General features: G+C 37.8%; 2 protein-coding genes across 3 annotated transcripts; both read left to right on the top strand.

Annotated features, from left to right (window-relative positions):
• On the top strand, positions 261-3,772 carry LOC109713472 (lipid phosphate phosphatase delta). 2 transcript variants are annotated; one of them, XM_020237573.1, is made up of 9 exons: positions 261-430; positions 605-1,020; positions 1,115-1,210; positions 1,310-1,384; positions 1,475-1,605; positions 1,703-1,806; positions 2,002-2,130; positions 2,287-2,402; positions 3,173-3,772. In XM_020237573.1, exons 2-9 carry the CDS (start codon positions 856-858, stop codon positions 3,581-3,583), a joined length of 1,227 nt encoding a protein of 408 aa, XP_020093162.1. In that variant the 5' UTR covers positions 261-430; positions 605-855; the 3' UTR covers positions 3,584-3,772. The 2 variants fall into 2 exon arrangements, with proteins under 2 accessions (XP_020093162.1, XP_020093161.1); XM_020237572.1 differs by having other exon boundaries at positions 261-1,020.
• On the top strand, positions 20,764-21,526 carry LOC109712792 (zinc transporter 10-like). Its single transcript, XM_020236548.1, has 2 exons — positions 20,764-21,118; positions 21,177-21,526. The coding sequence occupies exons 1-2, from the start codon at positions 20,764-20,766 to the stop codon at positions 21,524-21,526; spliced, it is 705 nt and encodes a 234-aa protein (XP_020092137.1).

Raw genomic sequence — 22,567 nt, 5'->3', positions numbered from 1 at the left:
TTATAAAAAAAATAAAAATAGAAAAAAATATAAATTTAAAAATATAGTTTCTAGACTACATAACAAAATAATAATATAATGTTGCGTTTGAAAAAAAATATATATATATATATATATATAATATCGTAAATAAAATTAATACCAAATAACAATGTAGTTGGATGTAATTAAACCAAATTTGGGGTTCACGAATGCAATTAACCCCCCCCCCTCTACCTCTTTCTCCGTCCCCACCTTGGATTCTTCCCCTCCTCTTCGCCCTCACAGCCGATTCAATTCCCCTCTTCAATTCTCTCCCCCCTTTTTTAACTATTTCTTGTTTTTAAAAGGCTTAAACTTTTGACTCCGTTTAATAGCCTCATAAGAAACTCATACGAACCCAAACGCCAATGTCCCCATCACTCTCAAAGGAAAAAAAAAAAAAAACCAGGTAAAAGATGACTTTTATTTTGTTTAGGGATTTCTAGAAACACGGATTGAATAAGAGGCCTCAAAAGGCTCTCTCTTATTGATTCAAAGAAGTCCAGGTTGCCCATTTTGATCAATCGATCGATAAAGGTAGGAGCTTTTTGTGTTTTTTTATTTTTTTATTTTTTTGGTGTAGATCTCTTCGGAGGGAGAGGTGGGTATTTGATCAGAAGAAAAAGGTGGGAGCTTTTTGTGTGTTTTGTGTTGATTTGTTGAAGTGGGGAAGTGGGTATTTGATCAAACATTAGGAGATTGTGGAATCAAACCAAAGCAGAGCCACAACCCAGAATTGTTTGTTTCTCCTCTCCCCGGTTGAAAAGGTGGGAGCTTTTTGTGTGTTTTGTGTAGATTTGTTCAAGGGGGTTGGGGGGAGTGGGTGTTGAGGGAATGGAGGGTGGGATCTCGTTTTGGCAAGCGCTGAGCCTCTCGGCGATCGTTGGATGGGTGGGCGCTTCCGCTTCTTTCGATCTCACGCGGCGGTTCAGAGCCCTCACGCAGCCGTGGGTCACCCGCCGCGTCGTCGCCGACACCCCTTCGATCCTCCGACTCCAGGTGAGAATGAAAATTTTACATTTTAATTGGTGTAGCAGTTACAAATTTCCATTTTTTCGACGATTTTAGGGTGAAATTTGAGAATTTGTTGCAGAGATGTCACCATAGGTACTTGGACAACATGTTCTCTGTGTTGTCTTGTGTTGTCTCAGTGCCCTTCTACACAGGGTTCCTCCCTCTTCTGTTTTGGGTACATCTTGTTCCAATTTGATCTCTCCTTTTTCGTGTTATTTATGGGATAATAATAAAGAACTTTAATGGGTTCCGCTATTTGTCGAAAATTTTGTAGAGTGGGCATAGCAAATTGGCTAGACAGATGACCTTGTTGATGGCCTTTTGTGATTACACCGGGAACTCCGTCAAGGTAGATCATGTTTGCTTCTCGGAGGCCACTTTACTTTCCATTTATTCAATCCAATGAAAATGAAATGAATGGTTCTTGTTATCGATAAAGGATGTCATATCGGCGCCCCGGCCGAGTTGTCCTCCGGTGAGAAGGGTGACCGCTACAAAAGACGAGAAAGAGAATGCTACGGAATACGGGTTGCCTTCTTCGCATGCTCTCAACACCGTTTGCCTCTCGGGGTATTTATTCTTCCTTCTTTGATTCGTTTCTTTCCCTGCAACTTTAATGTGGAGTTTTCTTGTTTAATGTTAATTTTATTGGTGCTATTTCATGCAGATATCTCTTGCATTATATTCTAACAAATAGCCCTCAAAACGATACCGTCGCTGTTGTTGCCGGGTTCTCTCTAGTTTTCTTGCTCGTTATCCTCATTGGCATCGGTGAGCTTTAAAGTTTCTTTCATTTGTTAAGTCTGTTTGTGACGATTTCTCGATATATCTGTATGGCGATCGTATTTGTGATCACCATAGAAAAGAGCGAGGAATTGAACGATAAGTGGACAAGCGAATTTTAGAAATACGATTGGTTTATCGTGCTTTTCTGTATTAACGAAACCGTTGCCTTCTTTTCTATAGGAAGGATATATTTGGGCATGCATAGCTTGATCGATGTTGCGGCGGGAATTGTTTTTGGGCTTGTCATCCTCGCCTTTTGGCTTGCTGTCCATGATTATGTAGATAACTTCATCATATCCGGGCAAAATGGTATGTTTGTACATCGAAACTTCCATCATGATCTCCTCACTGTGTTTTATGTATGCGTTAGTTCATGTCTTGCGTCTTGTTGATGAATTTGAAGACTATCTTTTCCTCTTAGCATGGCATCATTCTCAGGTTTTTTTTCCCCTCCCTATTTCACAGTTACTTCCTTCTGGGCAAGTCTATCTTTCCTGTTGTGCTTCGCATATCCTACTCCAGAATTCCGGACTCCGAGCTTCGAGTACCACACTGCATTTAATGGTGTTGCATTTGGAATAGTAAGCTCAGTCCCTCCTCCATCTTTTCATTTTAGAAATATTTTCACTTCGAGGAAAAGGATGATATTATCACTTTACCGGGAAGCCATTTGCTTTCCGTTGCTTCTTGTTCCAAACATCTATCACAACGTATCGACAAATTATAATGCTTAGGATTGTTGGTTAATAAGACGTGTGATGAATTTGAAGTACAATTATAGGCGAAGTGCCACACTGTTTTATGCTAGAAATCTAGTGCGTTTTCAGAATTTTTTTTTTTTTTGTTAAAGTAACTTTACAGCATTACTACACCACCTTAGGAGGAAGCACTTCAAAACTAGGCCTTTGTTGACATAACCTGTGGCATGATATGATGTAATTACTAGCAAAGTTTGCATCTTTTTCTTTTTTCTAATTTTCGGCCACTTAAGAATAGATTAACTGGGTAACTATCAGTGAATGCATGTATTTGCATTTGACTTCGCAGAGTCCATGCAAATTTATTAACAAACTTGGCATGTTAAACAAGTTTGCAGTGCAAAATTCTATTGAAAGCACTTGCAGTCACATCACTGGTTCTGATATAATCTGAAATTCTTTAATCAAATTCTACGTACAGCCCATTTCCTCTGATGAGTATCGTCAGTTATTTGGGGTAGATTTTTTTTTTTTTTTTTTCCTTCTTTATGTCTGATGAGTGATTTTTCTTACTTCAAACATTATCTTACGCACTGACTGGAAATAGTTTAGGCCAGAGAGAGACTCTAACAACTGTTGTCTTCTCCTTCCAGGTCAGTGGGATTCAACAAACTTACCTCCATTTCCACCACGAGGGTGTCCCCCACATCTTCACACCCGAACTAACGTTTCCAGTTTTTATCGCAAGGGTTCTTGTCGGCATCCCGACAATACTAATCGTCAAGTTCTGCAGCAAGGCAATAGCAAAATGGTTGCTCCCAGTGATGTGCAATACTTTGGGCATCCCCATAGTATCTTCGTGCTACATTCCCGCACTTAAAGTCTCCGATAACGGCAAGAACAAGTCCGAGTTCAAGCAGGCGGGCTATCTCCAAAAAGTCGTGTCCTTCTTACCTCAAAAGGCGTATGACGTCGATACCGGTATACGGTTCCTACAGTATGCGGGCCTCGCGTGGTCGGTGGTCGACTTGGTTCCTTCCCTCTTCTCTCATTTAAACTTGTAGCGAGTACGTGCGTGAACGATCAATCCGCACTATACTCTTCTATTGCCTATCTTTTACTTCACAATTTTGTGGTCGATCGATTGGTCTCATGAGGTTGTGGATGATATCGATTTTGTATCATATTGTTTCTCTTCAATGTAAAAATCGTCTCTTGAAATTAAAAGCCTTGCAGCAATCACTGTGTAAGCATCCATTGTGATCTTTCTGGTCTTGTTCTTATAAGACTAACAGATTTCGACGAAGTCGACGGTTAAAAAGTCTCTGAGAATCTTTGTTTTGGGGCTTTTTTGGTTGTTCGAACAATGTACATGCGGTAATCGCTTGTGTTGGATGAGAGTTTCCTATTCGCATTGCAGTTGTGGATATTCGTTTACGGCGCTCATCGACCAGCGGAAAAATGGGCCATGAGAAACAAGAGATACTAAATAGAGATTTCCTGGACCACATCCAGATCACATCTTAACTGGCATGTATCCAGGTTGGGGTTGCTTAGATGCCAGAATATGCTACTTGTGATGTATGAATCTGCAAGGATGTGTAAAATTGCGCAAAAACCGTATGGTCTTCAAACTTTTTTCGGGTTCATATCTAAGGTGGTTATTTCTAGAAACCATGACTTGGGAATAGCGTGTACAAAAGTTTACCCTAAAATCATTTAAAATAATTTTGTAGGTACAAACCTTGGTTCAAATATTGACGAAGAAAAAGAGGAGGAGAAAGAAAAAGGAAATTATATATATGCACTTTAATGCGCTTAATAGGAACGAGAGACTGCGGGAGCAAACACACATGGTGCGTGATTCAGAACGTCCTACGCGGTTTAATATGCAATTTAAGATAGTTGCAGGTGTTCAGAGAAAACATTGGACAAGCAATTAGTTGAATGGGTATTCAAAATTGTGCAGCTGGAGCATGGGACCACAGGGAGAAAATGTCCTCCTCAACAGAAAATCCCTGCGTGGTGGTCCATCCACAGTTCCAGAACCCTGGATTGAGAAAATTAGGGCATGAACCCAGTCCACTTTGTCCATGGGAAAAGAAAAGACATTGGCTAATTATTGCGTGCATTTGGTGCACCGCGCACCGCAATTCTAGAATCTTATCATAGAAGCTCTAAGATCAGAATCTAGTTCATAGAATATGTGGGTGTTTGGTCTAGCTTTTGAAATGTGATTTTGAGCTGCCAACCATCTCTAGAGCAAGTGGCAAAGGACTTGGTGGTTGGTACCCGAGACCCAAATTCGAATCCTAGTTGATTTACATTTCCAGCTAAGTTTATTTCTAAATGAAATAAACGAAGCGGGTAACGTGCTACCTATCTCTCAAACAAAAAAAAAAAGAAAAAAAAGAAATGTGATTTTGAGCTCAAAAATAATTTTTGGCTCAATATAGTGTTTTACAACTTCGTTTCTAAAATCTGATTCTGATTTTTAAAATCAATTTTCTGATTTTCAAGGCTTAAAATTAGAAACAGCTAATATCTACTTCTTGGAATCTGATTTTGATTTTGCACTCAAATTTAAATTTTTATTTTGAATTTAGATTCAGATTTTAAATTTATATTCAATTTTTAATTTTAAATTTTAAAATTTTATATTTGAATTTTAAATTTTAAAATTTTAACTTCTAAATTTCAAATTTTAAAATTTAGATATTAAATTTCAATTTTTAAATTTAAAATTTAAAATTCAAATTTAAAATTCAAATATCAAATTTTAAATTTTAAAAATTTAAAAATTGATCTAAATTTTAATATTTTAGAATTTAAAATTTAAAATTTTAAATTATAAGTTTTAATTTTTAAATTACAAATTTCAAATTTTTAATTTTAATTTTGAATTTTAAATTACAAATTTCAAATTTTTAATTTTAATTTTGAATTTTGAATTTTAAGTTTTAGATTTTTAATATTCAAATTTAATATTTAAAATTTTAGTTTTTTAATTTAAATTTTTAATGTTAAATTTTAAATATTAAATACTCTAATTTGTGTAGAGCTGCTATATTTAAGAAACATAAAAGAGTTGGTGCTTCCGGCTTTCTCGTCCTTGAATTAAGAATTGTAGGGTTGGAATAATAGTGATCCTTAGGACTACGTTTGGTTTGAATATAAGTAAGAACTGTTTATTCATGGATAGGTACAAGTTGAGGTATAGACAGGAGCTAGACCAATTTTGCGTTTCAATGAAAATTGGATTGTTTCTAAGAATAAGATAAATAGATTTGGATGGTTAGATTGGAACAGGAGGAATAAGAGCTATAATTTTAAATTACAAATATTTTATTTTATTTGAGGTATAAGTAGGAATTAGACCAATTTTGTGTTTGGTTGAAAATTGAGTTATTCCTGGGAATAAAATAAATGATGTTTGGATGGTTAGATTGGAACAAGAGAATAAGAGTTATAATTTTAAATTAAAAATATTTTATTTATTAATTAACATCAAATATTAATTAAAAATAATTCACTAAATTAATAAATTATTAGCTATGAATATTATAATAAATTGATAAATGAATAAAAATAATTATTAGTTAATTATTTAACTTTTTAATTAGTTAGAAATTATTTTAGTTAGATAATTAGTCAAAAATTAAATAGATTAGTCAAAATAATAATGGTTGATCAATACAAATATGGGTTATTGAATAAATTGATTAAAACATTAATTTTTAATTAGTTAATTAATTATAAATAATAAATTAATTATTTTACTATTAAGTAATATATAACGACTTAAATATATTAATTAGATTAATTAATAATTTAATATCATAATTAAAGTTAAATTAGACTTTAATTAACTTTGTTCCCACTTAGGAACATGCTTGTTCCGGGGGTAGGGTGGAGCCTTTGTTCCAAGATTATACCTGATTATACCAGCTTATTTCAGAGATAGAAGAACTACTATTCTCAAATACCGAAAATAGCGCCAAGGTTTAGTAGTCCCCCTAGAATAATAGTAATAATTCAAGGTCTAAAAATGATAAAAGGAGTTGATCCAAAAATTAAAATATTGGAAGCACCACTCATGAAGCAGCATAGTTGGTCGCTTCAAATTTTAAATTTTAAATTTTTAAATTTCAAACTCTAAATTTTAAATTTTAAATTGAAATTTTAAATTTAGATTTAAAAATTCTAATTTTAAATTTTAAATTTTAAATTTTCAAATTTCAAATATATATTTTAACTTAAAATAGCAAATTTTAAATTTGTGAGCAAAATAAAATTTAAAATTTAAAATTTTAATTTTAAATTCAATTTTAAAATTTAAATTTAAATTATTTCAAAATAAAATTTAGTAAAAAAATTATTATTTGCAAATATTAATTTTTTTTTTGTTAAAAAGCTTTACCAAATTACTTCAGAAAAATCACTTTCTTTCTAAACTCAGTTAAACGTTCTACAGCTTTTAAAGCCTGTTGGTTTGGGTAAAAGTGGAGAGAGGTGAAGTCATTTTGTCACGCCCTGGATTACTTTTTTTTCCAGGCACGTCGACAAATCCGCCGTATACAAAGAAATTTTTTCTATATACGAAGCGAAGCTGAACAGTACCAGTAACATACACACTATCGCCAATAGTATAGAGCTGCTAGAAAAAACTAAAATAACTAATAACCGAGTTTCATATACATACATTACATCCAAGGTACAAAACTACTCGCACTGGCAAGTTAAGCATCTGTATGTACATGAAATCAAACCAAAATACAACTACCTGCAGTAGGTGCTCCTCTAGCTCTGGCTCGTCTGGGAGGGCTCTAACTCGCGATGCCCTTGCCATGATCCAAATCAGCAGCAGCAGTAGTCGAAGGCGACGGCTCTGCAAAACAGGGGTAACAACTGAACGTGAGAACTACTACAAAAAGAAATAGTCCTCAGTGGGTACCGCCCTCAAAATCATCGGTTCACCCACTAAGTCTACAGAAGTAAGCAGAAATAGTAGGAAAAGCTGGAATAAATCTACAGCTAAATGTCACTACACTATCATGCTCTAACACGAGTCATCTGTAGTACATGTCAATCCTGACCCAAGTTCACTAGGGACTGTAACCATACCCGTCCTAGGGACTGTGAGCACACCCGTCCCGCCTGTCGAAGCTAAAGCTACCTCCACACTAATCAGTCCGTGGATAGCAAGTCCAATCAGGACATATCGACACCAACGCAGACGCACAAAGCCTGACTCCGGAGTGGCACTCGTGGGCGCTACCCAACCGAGTATGGAAGCGTATCTCTGTTGAGCTCAATCAGGCTATCACAAGCTATAGTCAAGTAAATAAGGTCGAACTGGTCTAACGACCAAAACGCAAGTGCCCTCGGCACAATCTGATACAACATCAGTAATCTGGGTCCACCGTCAACCCCCAACGGCACCCGACAGTCCGAAACAGTATGAACACTATAGTAAAAATACACTCGGCATCTCAGCACGAGTATAAATGCATTCTAAACTACCATGGGTATCCACCGCTCTGAAACTGCGGTGATACAATCAAATCACGGCTCCTAGAACTAAATCAGATAGTTAAGCATATGATAGGTTCAAATCGCTGGTTTTCTCCTAATTCAGTTTTCATGTCCAACATGTATAATTTATTTAACTACTACCACATGCTCCAAATTCAGATTTCACTAAACATGATACTCAATGAATTCGAGCTCAAACTAGATATACAATTGCTAAATTCATACATGTCGACGAAACAACCCTTAGGAGTAGAACCCGATGATTAACCGACCTTTAATGCTAATCCCTGGCAGCAAGGAGGTCACGAACAAGCAGGAAATCTCAGTCGACCTCACCCTTAGCCAGCAATGATCCACAATTGAGATCTAAACATCAAAATTCAGTAAACTCCATCAAATTGTTACAATTTCAGTACTTAAGCTAAATTATCTCAATTACAACATCAAAACTCACTTAAAGATCTCCAATTCAGGTGAGGCAAGTTCCAAATCCAGTGAATAATGATGGAGTATGTGTCTCAGGTCCAAAATCCCATGACTTTCAAAGATAGCATCGAGAACCAATCAAAATTTTCATTTTCAGCTCAAGGCTGTTAGCAGCTAAGAAAAATATGGAATCGACCAAGCTAACCTCGACCAAAATCTGCAAAATTGGACTTCGTGGATTCCTCTTGAAGTCTAGAGTCCAGCAAACCAAGTTTCACCACAATCCGACCTTTTTACGTCGCACACGAACTGAAACTCCGAAGGTCGCTGCTGAAAATCTGCAACTAAAGGTTGAAATAGTATAAAATTGGAGAGTTTAAGGGATCAAGATAAAACCCAGCTTCACTGTGAAGGAGGAGGAGAAAGACCAGCCAAAAACCCTGCTTCACACCCTCCCTACACGTATATAGGCTGTGGGGGAAAAGGATGACACAAACGAGACAAGTAAAGACCAAAATGCCCTCTCACCTACCCTGGTGTACCGGTACAACATCAATGTTGTACCGGTACATGCAGCAGAAATAGCAAACCCGAGAGTAGTCTGTAGCAGAAATATATATAGAGTACCGGTACACCCCTGTGTTGTACTGGTATAACAGGCTGGAAATCTGAGATTTACAGGTTCCAGTGCTAACTTCCTGCTCTCGCGTCACCCTGAGTCCGTTTTGCGTCTATTTCGCGCCAACGCGACTTGGACTTGTCCCGACACTCTTCCGACGTGTCGACAAGCATCAGATGCTGTACTCCAGGGATACCACACATTTTTAGCCGTAAATGACCATTTTTATTGTTTGGTTCGTCGTAATAAAGATACGGACGAAACTCGAGTTATCGAAAATAGCGTAATTGACTTCGGCTAATCCTAGGGCAAAATCAATTACAGTAAAGAGAGGTAAAGAAAAAAAAATAAAATAAGATAATAGATATAATACTAGTTATATTTAAATATATTTAATGGGTAAATTACATGATTTTCAATTGGCTAATTTGCATAAAAAATCTATTAGTTTTGAGCTTTTGCAAAAATAGGCCTTTTTTTGGATTTTGCATATTCACGCCAAATTTTCAAAAAACTAACCAAAATACTCTTATTATTTTTTTCTCTCTCCTCTTTTTTTCTATCATTCTTTTTTTTTTCTCTTCGAAGAGGGGCGGTGGAAGCGGAGGCAGAGGCGGAGGTTGTCCACCTCGCCTTTGTCCTGCGCGCCCTCGCCCTCACCATCGCCCTAGCACCCTCTTTTCACCTTCCTCACCTTTGACCTCGCCGAGACTGCACCTCGACCCTTCTTCTTCTTCTTTTTTTTCTCTCCGACCCTTCTCCACCACCTCCCCGGCTCTTTACAACAGTAAAGAGGACAGCATTACGTCCTTTTCCTCTTCTTTTTTTCTCTCGTTTTTTTTTCTTCAACCCCTCTCTACCGCCTTCGTAACCCTCCATGACGGTAACGAAAACAGCACCGTATTCTTTTCTTCCACCTTCGCCGATGCAGGCACCGACGCTAGAGCAGGAGAAAGAGGACTTGGAACAAGTGCGAGTGAGAGCGGAGCCGAGAAAAGATATGCAGAAAATAAAAAAATAAAAAGAATAAAGAATAAAATATGAAGAAAATTAGTTTTTTTTTTTTTTTAACAAGAAAAATGAAAAGCCAGAGAGAAAAGAAGAAATTGATGAATTTTGGCTGTTTTAGGAAAATGTTGCATTGTTTCCGGAGAATGTTACACGATTTTAGGAGAACAATGCGCTGTTTGAGAAAAAATTTACACTTTTTGAGAGAAAAAATATATTCTTTTAGATGTAAGTTGCACTCTTTGAACGAAAGTTGTACTTTTTGAACGAAAATTGTACTATTTGAACAAAAAATATACTATTTTTTTTCATTCTCATCCTCTTTCTGGCCAAATAGTGCAATTTTCGGCCAAATACTACAATTTTCATTCAAAGAATACAACTTTCATTCAAATAGTACAATTTTCATCCAAAAATATATATTTTATCTCTGGATAAATTTTCTAAAAAATAAAGCAACGTTCTTCTAAAATAGTACAGCATTCTTTTGAAATAGTGCAAATTCACCATCTTCTTCTTTTCTCTCTAATTCTTTATTTTTCTTGTAGAAAAAATATTTTCTTTATATTTTATTCTTTATTCTTTTTTTTTTATTTATTTTCTGTATATTTTTTTCTCGACTTCGCTCTCACCTGCACTTGCTCTAAGTCTTCCTTCTCCAGCACTGGCGTCAGCGCCTGCGCCGTCCTCGTTACCATCGTGGAGGGTCGCGGAGGCGGTAGAGGGGGTTTGAAGAGAAAAAAAAATGAGAGAAAAAAAGGAAAGAAAGAAGACGTGACGCTGCCCTCTTTACTATTGTAAAGAGCAGAGGAGGCAGTAGGGGAGGGTTGGAGAGAAAAAAAAAAAAGAGGGTCGAGGCGCGACCGTGGTAGGATTGAATGCGAGGAAGGCGGAGGGAGGGTGCGCGGGCAAGGGCGAGGGCAAAGGTGCGCAGAACAGAGACAAGGCGGGCCGCCTCCGCCTCCACCGCCCATTTCGGAGAGAAAGAAAAAAAAGTACGAGAGAAAAAAAGAGGAGAGAGAAAAGGGAATAATAACATTTTGATCAGTTTTCTGAAAATTCGTCCCGAATCTACAAAATCCAAAAATACGGTCTATTTTTGCAAAAGCTGAAAACTAATGAATTTTTAATGCAAATTTGCCTTTTTCATTTAATTTTGAAATTGAACTAAAAACTCTAGTTGTAATTTTCAATTTGAATTGTAAATTCAACTTTATGTTCATAATTAATGTGAGATCCCTACGGTTCTGTGGTGGAGGCTTGTCGGCAGCTCTGGAGAGTGCCGGGATAAGTCTGAGTCGCGTTGGCGTCAAATAGACGCAAAACGGATTCCGTGCGACGTGAGGGCAGCTTACCGCGAGGAATTCTGCAAAACAGCAGAATTTTCTGTTTGTTGTACCGGTACAACCAACGTGGTTGTACCGGTACAACCAGCGCGCACTGGTTTAGCTGCTCTCGGGTTGGCTCTTGTACCGGTACAGGAGCCCGTGTACCGGTACAAAGGGGTAGGTAGAGGGGCTTTTTGGTAATTCCAAGCCTCGTTTGTATCACCCCATTCCACCTACTTCTATATATATACAGGCGTAGAGAGCTTGAGAGGAGTGCTCTTGCTGCTCCTTCTTCCCCTCTCCCTCTCTAGCTTGGTTCGACCGTGGAGGAGTTCGGTTGGAGCTCGGATTCGACACCGACATGGCGCCGCGAAGCCGTTCGGGGATACAGTTGGGATCGTAGCGCTGCGAGGAAGCTTGGCGAGGGTGCGTTTCGCCGTTCTCGACGCCGTGTCGCTGTCCGATTAGCCTTTGAGGTGAGTGTTCCGTTGCATTGCTTCAAGTATTGACATTTCGAGCTAGGTGCTGTTTGCTGATTCCCATCGTCGACAGTTAGTATTTCAGCTCGTACTCGGCGTAGGAGCATCGGATTTCGATGGGACTTGGTTCGTTGGATTCGAGACTTCGAGAGGAATCCACGAAGTCCTTACTTGCTGGTTTTGGTGAAGGTTAGCTTGGTCGAAACCCTGTTCTTCTCTGCTGCTGTGAATTTTGGACTGAATTGAGAATTGTCGATCGTAGAGCTTGGAGTTAGCTCGAGCACTGGACTTGGAGGATTCCGGTTGATCCAGCAAGGATCATTTTTTGTTTGAGGCTTCGTTTGCTGCCAGGAGCTAGCATTTTGAGGTGGGTTACATCGGTTTTGACTCCTAAGTTCTAATCGTCGACATGTATAGATTTCGGTTTTGGATAATCTATTCTAGCTCGAATTCATGGATTATTTTGTAGATTGTAAATCTGAATTTGGAGCATGTGGTATTAACTTGAGTAGTTTATACATGTTGGACTTGAAATTTTGATTTAGGAGAAAACCTGCGATTTGGACCTGTCACTTGTTTAAACTGCTTGATTTAGCTCTAGGAGCTGTTATAAAATTATACTGTCGCAGTATCCTCGAGACGAGTACTCCAGATAGTTTAGAATACATTTATACTCGTGCTGGTATGCCGAGTGAATTTTTACAGGATCGTTTGAGCAGTTTCAGACTGTTGGGTGCCGTTGGAGTTGACGGTGGGCCCGTATCTCCTTTTTGACGTCAGATTGTGCCGAGGACACTTTACTTGTTGGTTCTTAGACCAGGTTGAGTTAGTTACTGGACTTTGGCTTTCGAGAGCCTGATTGAGCTCGACAGAGATACGCTGCATACTCGGTTGGGTAGCGCCCACGAGTGCCACTCCGGAGACGGCTTTGTGCTTTCGCGTTGATGTCGCTCATGCCGGTTGGACTTGCTCTCCACGGACCTGTTAGTGTGGAGGTAGCTGGATAGTCGCAACTGGGCAGGGACGGGTGTATTCACAGTCCCAGGGACGGGTATGTTTACAGTCCCGATTGGATTGGGTCAGATTTGACATTTCCTACAGTTGGTTAGTGTAGAGCATGATAGTGTAGTGATTTGTAGCGGTTGAGTTTACTTTCTGCTTTTTCGGCCATTCTTGCTCCCTTCTGTAGACTTAGTGGGTGGACCGATGTTGTTTTGGGCGGTACCCACTGAGGACTACTTGTTTTTACAGTAGTTCTCACGCCCAGTTGTTACCCCTGTTTTGCAGAGCCACAGGTTTCGGCTGCTGCGCCTTCCGCGGATCAGGATCAAGGCAAGGACGTCGCGAGTTAGAGCCCTACCCGACGTGCTGAGCTAGAGGTGCCCCTACTGCAGGTAGATATTTTGTTTTGAGTTTATGTACATAGTGGACTTAACTCGCCAGTGCGAGTAGCTCTGTATTTTGGATTTGGACTATGTATATGAAACTCAGTTTGTTTAGTTTCTGTTTTCTCTAGCAGCTCTCTACTATTATTCGTAGTAGTGTTTGATTTACAGGTACAGCTGTCACTTTGTATACAGAAAAAATTCCTTGTATACGGCGGATTTGTCGGCGTGCCCGGGGAATGAGACATCCGGGGCGTGACAATTAAATTTAAATTTAAAATTTAAGAAATTCACATTTAACTAACTTTTTAACTTCAAATTGTTTGTTGCTTTGAATTTGAATTCAAGTTTTAACTTTCAAGTTTGAATATGAATTTGAATTTAATTTATAAATTTTATTTAGTTACCTTAGTTGATTTGAATTTGAATTCAATTTTTAACTTTCGATTTTGAATTTAAATTTAAATTAAAAAATTTAATTTAGGTGTGAGTTTCAACCTGAACTTTCATTTCAAACTATGAGTTCAATTATACTTTATGAATTTTAAATTATAAATTTTGAATCTAACTTCAAATTCAAACCATTCATATTATGAATTCAAGTTTGAATTTGTACTTTTAAGATCTAATTGAAAATTCAAATTTAAATTGAAGGCCAAATTTGAATTAAAGTTCAAATTTATGTTAAAATCTAAGCTAATTAATTTTTAATTTAAATTTAAATGTAAATTTAAAATCTAAATTCAAATTGACGTTTGATTTTAGTTAAAACTTTTTATTTCAACTTTAAATTCAAATTTATAATTCAATTGTACAGTTTGAATTTAAGTTACAAATTTGAAAGTTAAGTATAATTTCAAAGCCAAATCAACATTTTAAATTCAAATTGTGATAAAATTGAATTTAAAACTATGACTTATGTATAACCAAACTGTAGTAATCTCAAGATCACAGTTTTCCTTTCTACTGTACAGTTAACCAAACAACTGATTTTTTTTTTTTTTTTTGGAGAGAGAGAGAGAGAGATAGGTAGCACGCTACCCGCTTCGTTTATTTCATTTTGAAATAAACTTAGCTGGAAATATGAATCAACTAGGATTCGAACTTGGATCTCGGGTACGAACCACCAAGCCCTTTGCCACTTGCTCTAGGGACGGTCGGTCCAAACAACTGATATTGAAAGTCACTTTTAGAAGTGACATTTTTAAAGGGTTATTTGCATACAGGTCCCTGCAAACATAGTGAATTGCAGAAATATCCCTGCAAATTGAAAACTCCATAAGTTGTCCCTACAAAAGTGCAATGTTATGCAGATATGTTCCTGCAGTTAACATCCGTTAGTGAACTGTTTATTTTTTAACAGTGAATGGGTGAAATGACAGTTTTTCCCTCACAAATATATCCCTCCAAAAGCCCTAACTGATAAACATTTGCAAAAATGTCCTTGCAAAAATGCCAACGGTCATCTTTGTTCTTTATAAGTGAAATGTCCATTTTGCCCTTACAATTATATCCCTCCAAAAATCCAAATTAATAAAGTTGTACAAAAATGTCCCTAAAAATGACCCTAACGGTCATATTCTTCCTCTATAAATTTATCACTCCATTGCAACATTTCATACATCTCTTTTTTTGCTATTTTCTCCTTTATTGATACACTATTTTGCTTCTTCGCTCATTTTTATCTGTTAAATCCCAACAATTTTATTTTTCAATCTTTTTTCTCTTCTAATATATTTATGATGAGTGAAAGATCAGCGGATTCTTCTTCGAGCAACCAAATCCCGAAGTGCGATTGTTTTAAAACTTATAGAATTTGGGTTTCAAAGCAACCGCACACTAGAGGTCGTCGGTTCTATGGGTGTCCAAATTGGGGGGTAAGACAATTTTTTTGCATTATCTGCAGTATTTAACCCTAACTTTAAATTTTAATCATTTACTAATTAGTTTTATATTTTGCAGAGTAATGAGCACTGTAATTACTTTGGTTGGATTGATGATGCACACCACAATACTGTTGACTTGAAATACCAAGTACAAGCATTTCAAGAAGCAATGGAGCATCGTATTCAGAAGTTAGAAAATAAAACTTTATTTCTACTTAAAGCTGCTTGTATGTTTAGTTTTGGTAAATTTCTTGTTTAGTTTGACAATGTAATAAAATGTGAGTGATAAAACAGTAATCCTTGTACTTGTTGTAATGTGATAAAACAGCTTTATTTCTACTTACATTTTGCAGAGTAATTTTTGTACTTGTTGTAATGCATTAGATAGTGAGTGATAAAACACTTGCAGCTCATTTCTACTTACATTTTGCAGAGTAATGAAAGATTTGGGAAACATAGTATCCACAGCTATTGCATCAAGTTTCAAACCAATACAAACAAAAAAAAAAACAACTGCTATTAAACCAAATACAACACATATCTATTGAAAACATTGTATCCACAGCTATCGAATCAAATCATAGTATCCACAGTTATTCAAGTTTCAAACCAAAACAAAGACAAAGGTATCACATCCACAACACATAGTATCCACAACACATATCTATTCAAACCAAAACAACTGTTATTCAAGTTTCAAACCAATACAAAGACAAAGGTTCAATGCATCAACAACACATTGCAGCAAGTTTCAAACCAACTGCTATCCATTTTAAGTAAGTACATATCAAAATATGGCTTTCACTACATCCATTCAAACATACCAAAATAAGGCTTTCACTACATCCATTCAAACCGACCAAAATAAGGCTTTCACTATATCAACTGTTTGTCTAAACCAAATCTTAATTTAATTTTCTAGACAACCAAGTGCATCAATTTCTGAAATAGCACTTTCTTCTTGCGACTGCAAGTGTCTTGATCTCGATGCTACCCTCTTCCCTCTACGCCTGCAGTTTTTATATAGTTACTATGATAGCAAAGACAAAAAAATTAAAAGTGAACATTGTTGGTCAGCATAGTACCTTGTGCCATTGCTAATACTTGCTTGAGATGGTGGTTCAGAGTGTGTATTCCCTGCTTGCTGATTCCCTGTTGGAATTGGTGCTTTAGAGTGCTCATTACCTACTTGTGGTGGTCCTGTAGGCTGTCGATTCGCTGCTTGAGATGATCCTGCAGCAGGTTGTTGATTCGCTGCTTGAGATGATCCTGCAGCAGGTTGTTGATTCGCTGCTTGAGATGGTCCTGCAGCAGGCTGTTGATTCGCATCGACAGGGTTCTTGCATGTTTTTGCACGATGGCCTAACTTATTGCATCTTTTGCATCGATGCCTTTTCCTAATTGCCATCTCATCTTGTGCTCTAATTCGCTTGTTTTGAGGTCTTCCAGCTGGCCTATTTAAAATAGGAGGTAATACACGATGACCGATATCAATCTTTACCCATTGATCACAACTGGGTAATGGTGCAATGGAACTAGCATAGGCCTCCTTATATTTGGCCACTGTAAAATATGGGTGCACATATTTTTCCCACTTTTCATTTTTTAATTTACCTATTACTGCCATTGCATGAATGCATGGCACACCTTTCACTTGCCATAACCTGCAGCTACACTGCATATCATGTAGTCTAACTTCAAACCTTGATTGAGGTCCAATCACTTCTGCTGAGAATTCATCACTCCATAGCACCTCATATTGACCCAAACCCTAAAATTGTGAAGATGGATGCATAAATTAGTGTACTGCAACTTCCTATAGCTTAAAGGTAAAGAAAAAAATCTATGTACTGCATTAGATAGCATAAATCAGTGTATGAAGAGGCCAAAGTAATTAGACTATAGCTTAAAGGTAAAGAAAAACTCAGTATACTGCATTAGATAGTATAAATTAGTGTACTACCTTGCTTATATTGTTTACATATTTGAGAACCGTTGGTACAATTTCATGATCCCATTTTCTTGCTCTATTTCTTCTATCCTCCATCTTAACCATTATTTTTTGCCGGAGAGTATCGAGCAAATCAATCAATGGTTTATGCCTATCATTGGATATCCATGCATTGAATGATTCAAAAATATTGTTAGTCAAGTAATCACACTTAGCCATCGTTCCAAATTTACTTCGGCTCCACAAATAACTATGGTTTTGCCGCAAGTATTCAATAGCCATTGGATTTGCTTCATACACCTTAGCGATGCTAGTTTCGTAAACATTAGGTGTATATGCTCTTGCTGCAGCCCACAGATTGTCTCTATAGCAGTCTCCATGAAATTTTTTTTTGAAATTGGCATAAAGATGGCGCATGCATTCTCTATGTTCAACTCTTGGATATACAACTTGAACGGCCTCATCTAAGCCTTTTTGTCTATCTGAGGAGAATACTAGGCCTTCGAATTCTCCTATAGCTGTCTTCAACCCATGAAGAAACCATTCCCAACTATTCGAGTTCTCCGACTCCACAACACCAAAAGCAACGGAAAAAATTGATTTGTTTCCGTCAATACTTGTGGCCGATATCAAAACTCCTCTATGCTTTCCTTTGAGATGGCATCCATCTAATGCAATGTAAGGTCTACATCCATTGAGGAATCCTTGTATGCATGGACCAAATGCAAGAAAAACTCGCTGAAAATGATACTCTCCGTTAATCACTTCCAGCTTTACCTCCACGTGGCTTCCGGAATTTCTTCTAACAATTTCCTCCTTAAAATCATAAATTCTTTGATACGAATACTCCCAATGCCCATGAATCTTAGACAATGCCATTTCTTTTCCCCTAAATATCTTGGAATAGGTCAAATCCATATGATATTTTTGTTGCAGTCTTTTCCGCAATTCAGTTGTAGATAAATCTCCTTCCAACCGTAGCCACTCAATAACCCTATTGTACACCCACGATTGTGTTGCCACTTTGTTCCGACACCTATTGGCCGACGTGCATGTGTGCTCTCCTTGTAAAGTCTTTATCTATCACGTAAATGTTAGTTAGAAATATCAGCAACTTTCATTTATAAATGAATGATACTAAAAGTACATTCAAGAATGAAAAGTGAAAATAGGATAATGTTGGTATTACCTGAAAAACTAAGGAATCTTGAAGTCGAGATGCATGGATTCGCCACTTGCAATTAGATTTTGCGCACGTTGCAGTTACCCTCAAAAGATCACTTTTTTGTAGATTATACTCAAACTCATTTAGTAGGGCAAAATGAGTCAATACATCTCTAAATGAACCTACATTTGGATATTTTGCTCCTACTTCCATAATAGGGTTATTCACATCATATGAAAATGTTCCCACATGATCCATATTATCCTCTAAATCAGAATCATCAGTTTTAAGAGAACGAAAGCTATCTTCACTTAACATTGCATCTGATTCATCAACTGGTTCTTTAGCAACTTGACCAACATCTTCACCAAATGCTTCACCAATATTTTCACCAATATCTTCATCAACTGCTTCTTCGGCGACTTGACCAACATTTTCACCAATTGCTCCACCAATATCTTCACCAACACCTTCACCAGCACCTTCACCAACACCTTCACCAACACCTTCAATGTTATCATCAATCATATCAATATTGCCTTCTTGTGTTAGAGTTTTTTCACCATTATAGTTTAATGGAATGCCTTGCGACTGAATAGTTATAAAAATTTCTGCTTCTTTCATGTCATTGTATATAGAAAATATAGCCATCAACTCCTGCTCAGAGATTACTTGAATGAATTTCTTTGGCTTAACATCTCTTGCTATATACCATATACCAATGTTCTCCGTAACACCCCAATCCCATAGTGATCGCACATCTCGACATAATTCAGTAAGATTGTAACTATCAAGGTCTATCATCAACGAATGCTTCTTACCATCACAATATCTCAGTCCACATGCAGTTTTTACTGTTTTAAAATACCCAGCATAATTGAACTTCACTTGGAAAAAACCATGCTCCTTCCTATCTATTATCAAACTGCCACTGTAGAAACAAAAAAAAAAAAAAAAATGACTAGATTCTATACTCGTATGCTCTATGAAAATATGACAATAATTATATAGATCTAACTTGGATGATTCAAGCCTACTTCTTAAGACCAAAATTATTTTAAAAAATTAACCTAAAATACTAGGGTTTTTTTTTTTCCAAAACTAACAATCAGATAAATCAAGTTTTTGATTTATAGTATGTAGTGCACTAACCTTGCTCTAGTAATGGAAAAAACTAACACTCAGGGGAGCAATACACCTCGTTGATGAATATGATGGAAAAAAACCCTAGTAATGGTAGATCTGAAGCCAGAGGAAGAGGAATAGGAAGACGAAGACGAAGACGAGCAATAAACCTCGTTGATCTGAACCTCGTTGTTGCGCGAGGTAGACGAGCACTAAACCTCCTCAATCGCGGGCGCTCTCCTTGCATCGCGGTCGCTCTCCTCGCTCTCTCGGGCGGAACACCTGAGGGCTCTCCTTACGGTTTGGTTCCACTCAACTAGGGTTAAGGGCCCACCATAGTAGTTAGGTAAGTTAATAGGATATAACATAAGAGGGACAAATTAGTCAATTCACACTATTAACTAATCATGGTTAAGTAGTTTAACTGTGATTAAATAAATTTCTCTAACAGACTCTAACAGCAGGGACATATCTGCATAACATTGCACTTTTGCAGGGACAACTTATGGAGTTTCCAATTTGCAGGGATATTTCTGCAATTCACTATGTTTGCAGGGACTTGTATGCAAATAACCCCATTTTTAAAAATGATTTTTTTCATTACAGTGACTTACAAGCAACCAAGCATACAAATTCAAGTCTATACGAGCGTTTGTCCATGCAGTTGTTTGCGCACTCGCAGTGCATGACTACACAAACGCCGTTTTTGAGAAGGTAGCTTCTCAGAGAGCTACATAGTGCGGCCTACTCGTGGGCTGCATTGCTCGGCAAAACAAGGCCTCTGTCTTGACCCCAATCAAAAAGTCTTTTAGTACAGACGTGAAAAAAAAATATTGAATAAAAAGTACTATGCTCTAGCAGATCAAGCTTTAGAGTCAAATAGTTGTTTCATACATTGTTCTCTCAACTGTAATGTTCAAATTTGATTATTTAATGCAGATTCAAAACAACTTTTCTCTCCAATAACAGCCAATTGGCCAATCTTCTTAAAACTAAGCATAAAATTTAGGGATAATTGCCTATATACCCCTCATGCGTCTGAAAATATCCGATCTATCCTTACTTTTTTTTCTTTCTAAAATGCCACTCATATGTTCCACCGTTATTCCAAAATACCCCCGCAGTTATCCCCTGTTAGCTTAACTCGGGTTAAACATGGGTTAAATGTATACTAGAGTTAAAACCTATATAAAATACCTATTTTACCCCTACCTTATTATACTAATCCCTTAAGTTATCCTCTTTCTCTCCTAACTTGATTGCCGGCTCCTCCGCCTCCATCTCGTCAGCTCCTCCGCCTCCACCTCGCCTCATCTCCTCCCAGACCACGGGCGAGGATGACGCACGCCGCCTCCCAGACCACGGGCGGGGAGCTGCGGCGGCACGGCGGAGGAAGAGGAGGGGTGCCGCGACGACGTGGCGGCGTTGCGGCTGAAGCTGGCAACGATGGTGGCGATAATGGTGGCTGCGATGGTGGGCGTGGCGATCCCGCTGGCGCGGGACGGAAACGGCGGTGCCTCCTGAGCACGGAGAGCGGCTTCTTCGCCCTCGCCAAGGCCTTCGCCCTCGCCAAGGCCTTCGCCGCGGGAGTCATCCTCGACACGGGCTTCGTCCACATGCTCGACGACGCCGAGGCCGGGCTCACCGACCCCTGCCTCCCCCGCTTCCCCTGGCGCTGCTTCCCTTTCTCCGGTTCATCGCCATGGTCGCCGCCCTTACCACCCTCGTCCTCGACTTCCTCGCCACCCAGTTCTACAAGTGCAAGCACCGCGCCCCGCCGCCGCCGCCGCCGAGACCGACGTCGCGGCGGAGGATGATGAGGAGCGCTCTATCATCACGGCGGCGCCGAAGCCACCCGTGGACGGGGACGAGGACGAGGGCTCCGCCAAGGAGGGCGACGCGGTGCACATCGTCGGATTGCGCGCGCACGTAGTGGCGCACGGCCACAGCCACCACCACCATGCCCGCGCCCACGGCCACGCGCACGCGCACGCGCACGCGCACGGGGACGGGGACGGGGACGAGGGCCAGGTCTCCTCGCACGTGCACCACGTCATCGTCTCCCAGGTGCTCGATCTAAAGTCTAAACCACCCTATTAGCCGTGCATATCATCCGCTCGCTAATGGCAATTATTAAGTAATTAGCGCTTAATTATTTAATAACTATGTTCCTGTAAATCAACTGTGGTATTTTTTGGTGATAATAATAATAATAATAACTAATAGATTTATTCATATAGTATTTTATTTTTATATAGAAATATTATTATATAATATTTTATTTATANAGTATTTTATTTTTATATAGAAATATTATTATATAATATTTTATTTAAAAATTTGTAATTATTTATTAATATTTTTAAATATATAACTCTTATATATTATTAATATATGTTTATTATAATTTTAAATATATTTAATCTATATATAAATATTATAATAATAACATATATAGTATAATATCGAATTTTTAAAAATTATATATAAAAATTATATTTGATCCCGAATTTTTAATTGGTGAACGTATAATACCCATATAAATCACGTATCCGAATAATTGCCGAATCCATTTTTTAGCCGTATTTTTCAACGAATTTAAAAATTAAAAGACGAATTTTATCCGAATTATATCCGTACTGAATTTTTGCCGAATCTGAATCTGAATTAACTAACTATGCCTCCAGCCGCCAAGGTTGGTTTAGCTGCGATCGATCTCATCCATTCATCTGCTCGCTCCCGACGTGCTTAATTAATTAATTGATATTTGAAGGGCAAATAAAAAAAGTATTTGCTATATGAAGGGTATATAAGAAAAATTAATTACGGCACAATGGTATATTAAAATGGGCAAAATAGTAATTTGCCAAAGATAACGACAGCTCACTAACGGAACTTTACTCCAGAAGTATATTAGAAAGATTTGGAACATAAGAAGGATATTTTTAATATTAGACTTCTGAGAGAGGTAAATAAGAAAATCGGAAACTTTTCAGGGGTATATAAACAATTGCCCCTAAAATTTAATATTGTATCTTGACAAACTAGAGCATTCGAGAAAATTATGCTTTTCAATTACCAAATAGCCACTTACACAAGAAATTTAAGTTCGATGCACTTCCTTTATGATAAACGGTTTCA

Source organism: Ananas comosus, linkage group 7, assembly GCF_001540865.1.
Source record: "Ananas comosus cultivar F153 linkage group 7, ASM154086v1, whole genome shotgun sequence".
In the NCBI taxonomy this organism is placed as follows: Eukaryota; Viridiplantae; Streptophyta; class Magnoliopsida; order Poales; family Bromeliaceae; genus Ananas; species Ananas comosus.
Note: the sequence above shows the minus strand (reverse complement) of the source record. Positions and strands in the feature narration are given on the sequence as shown.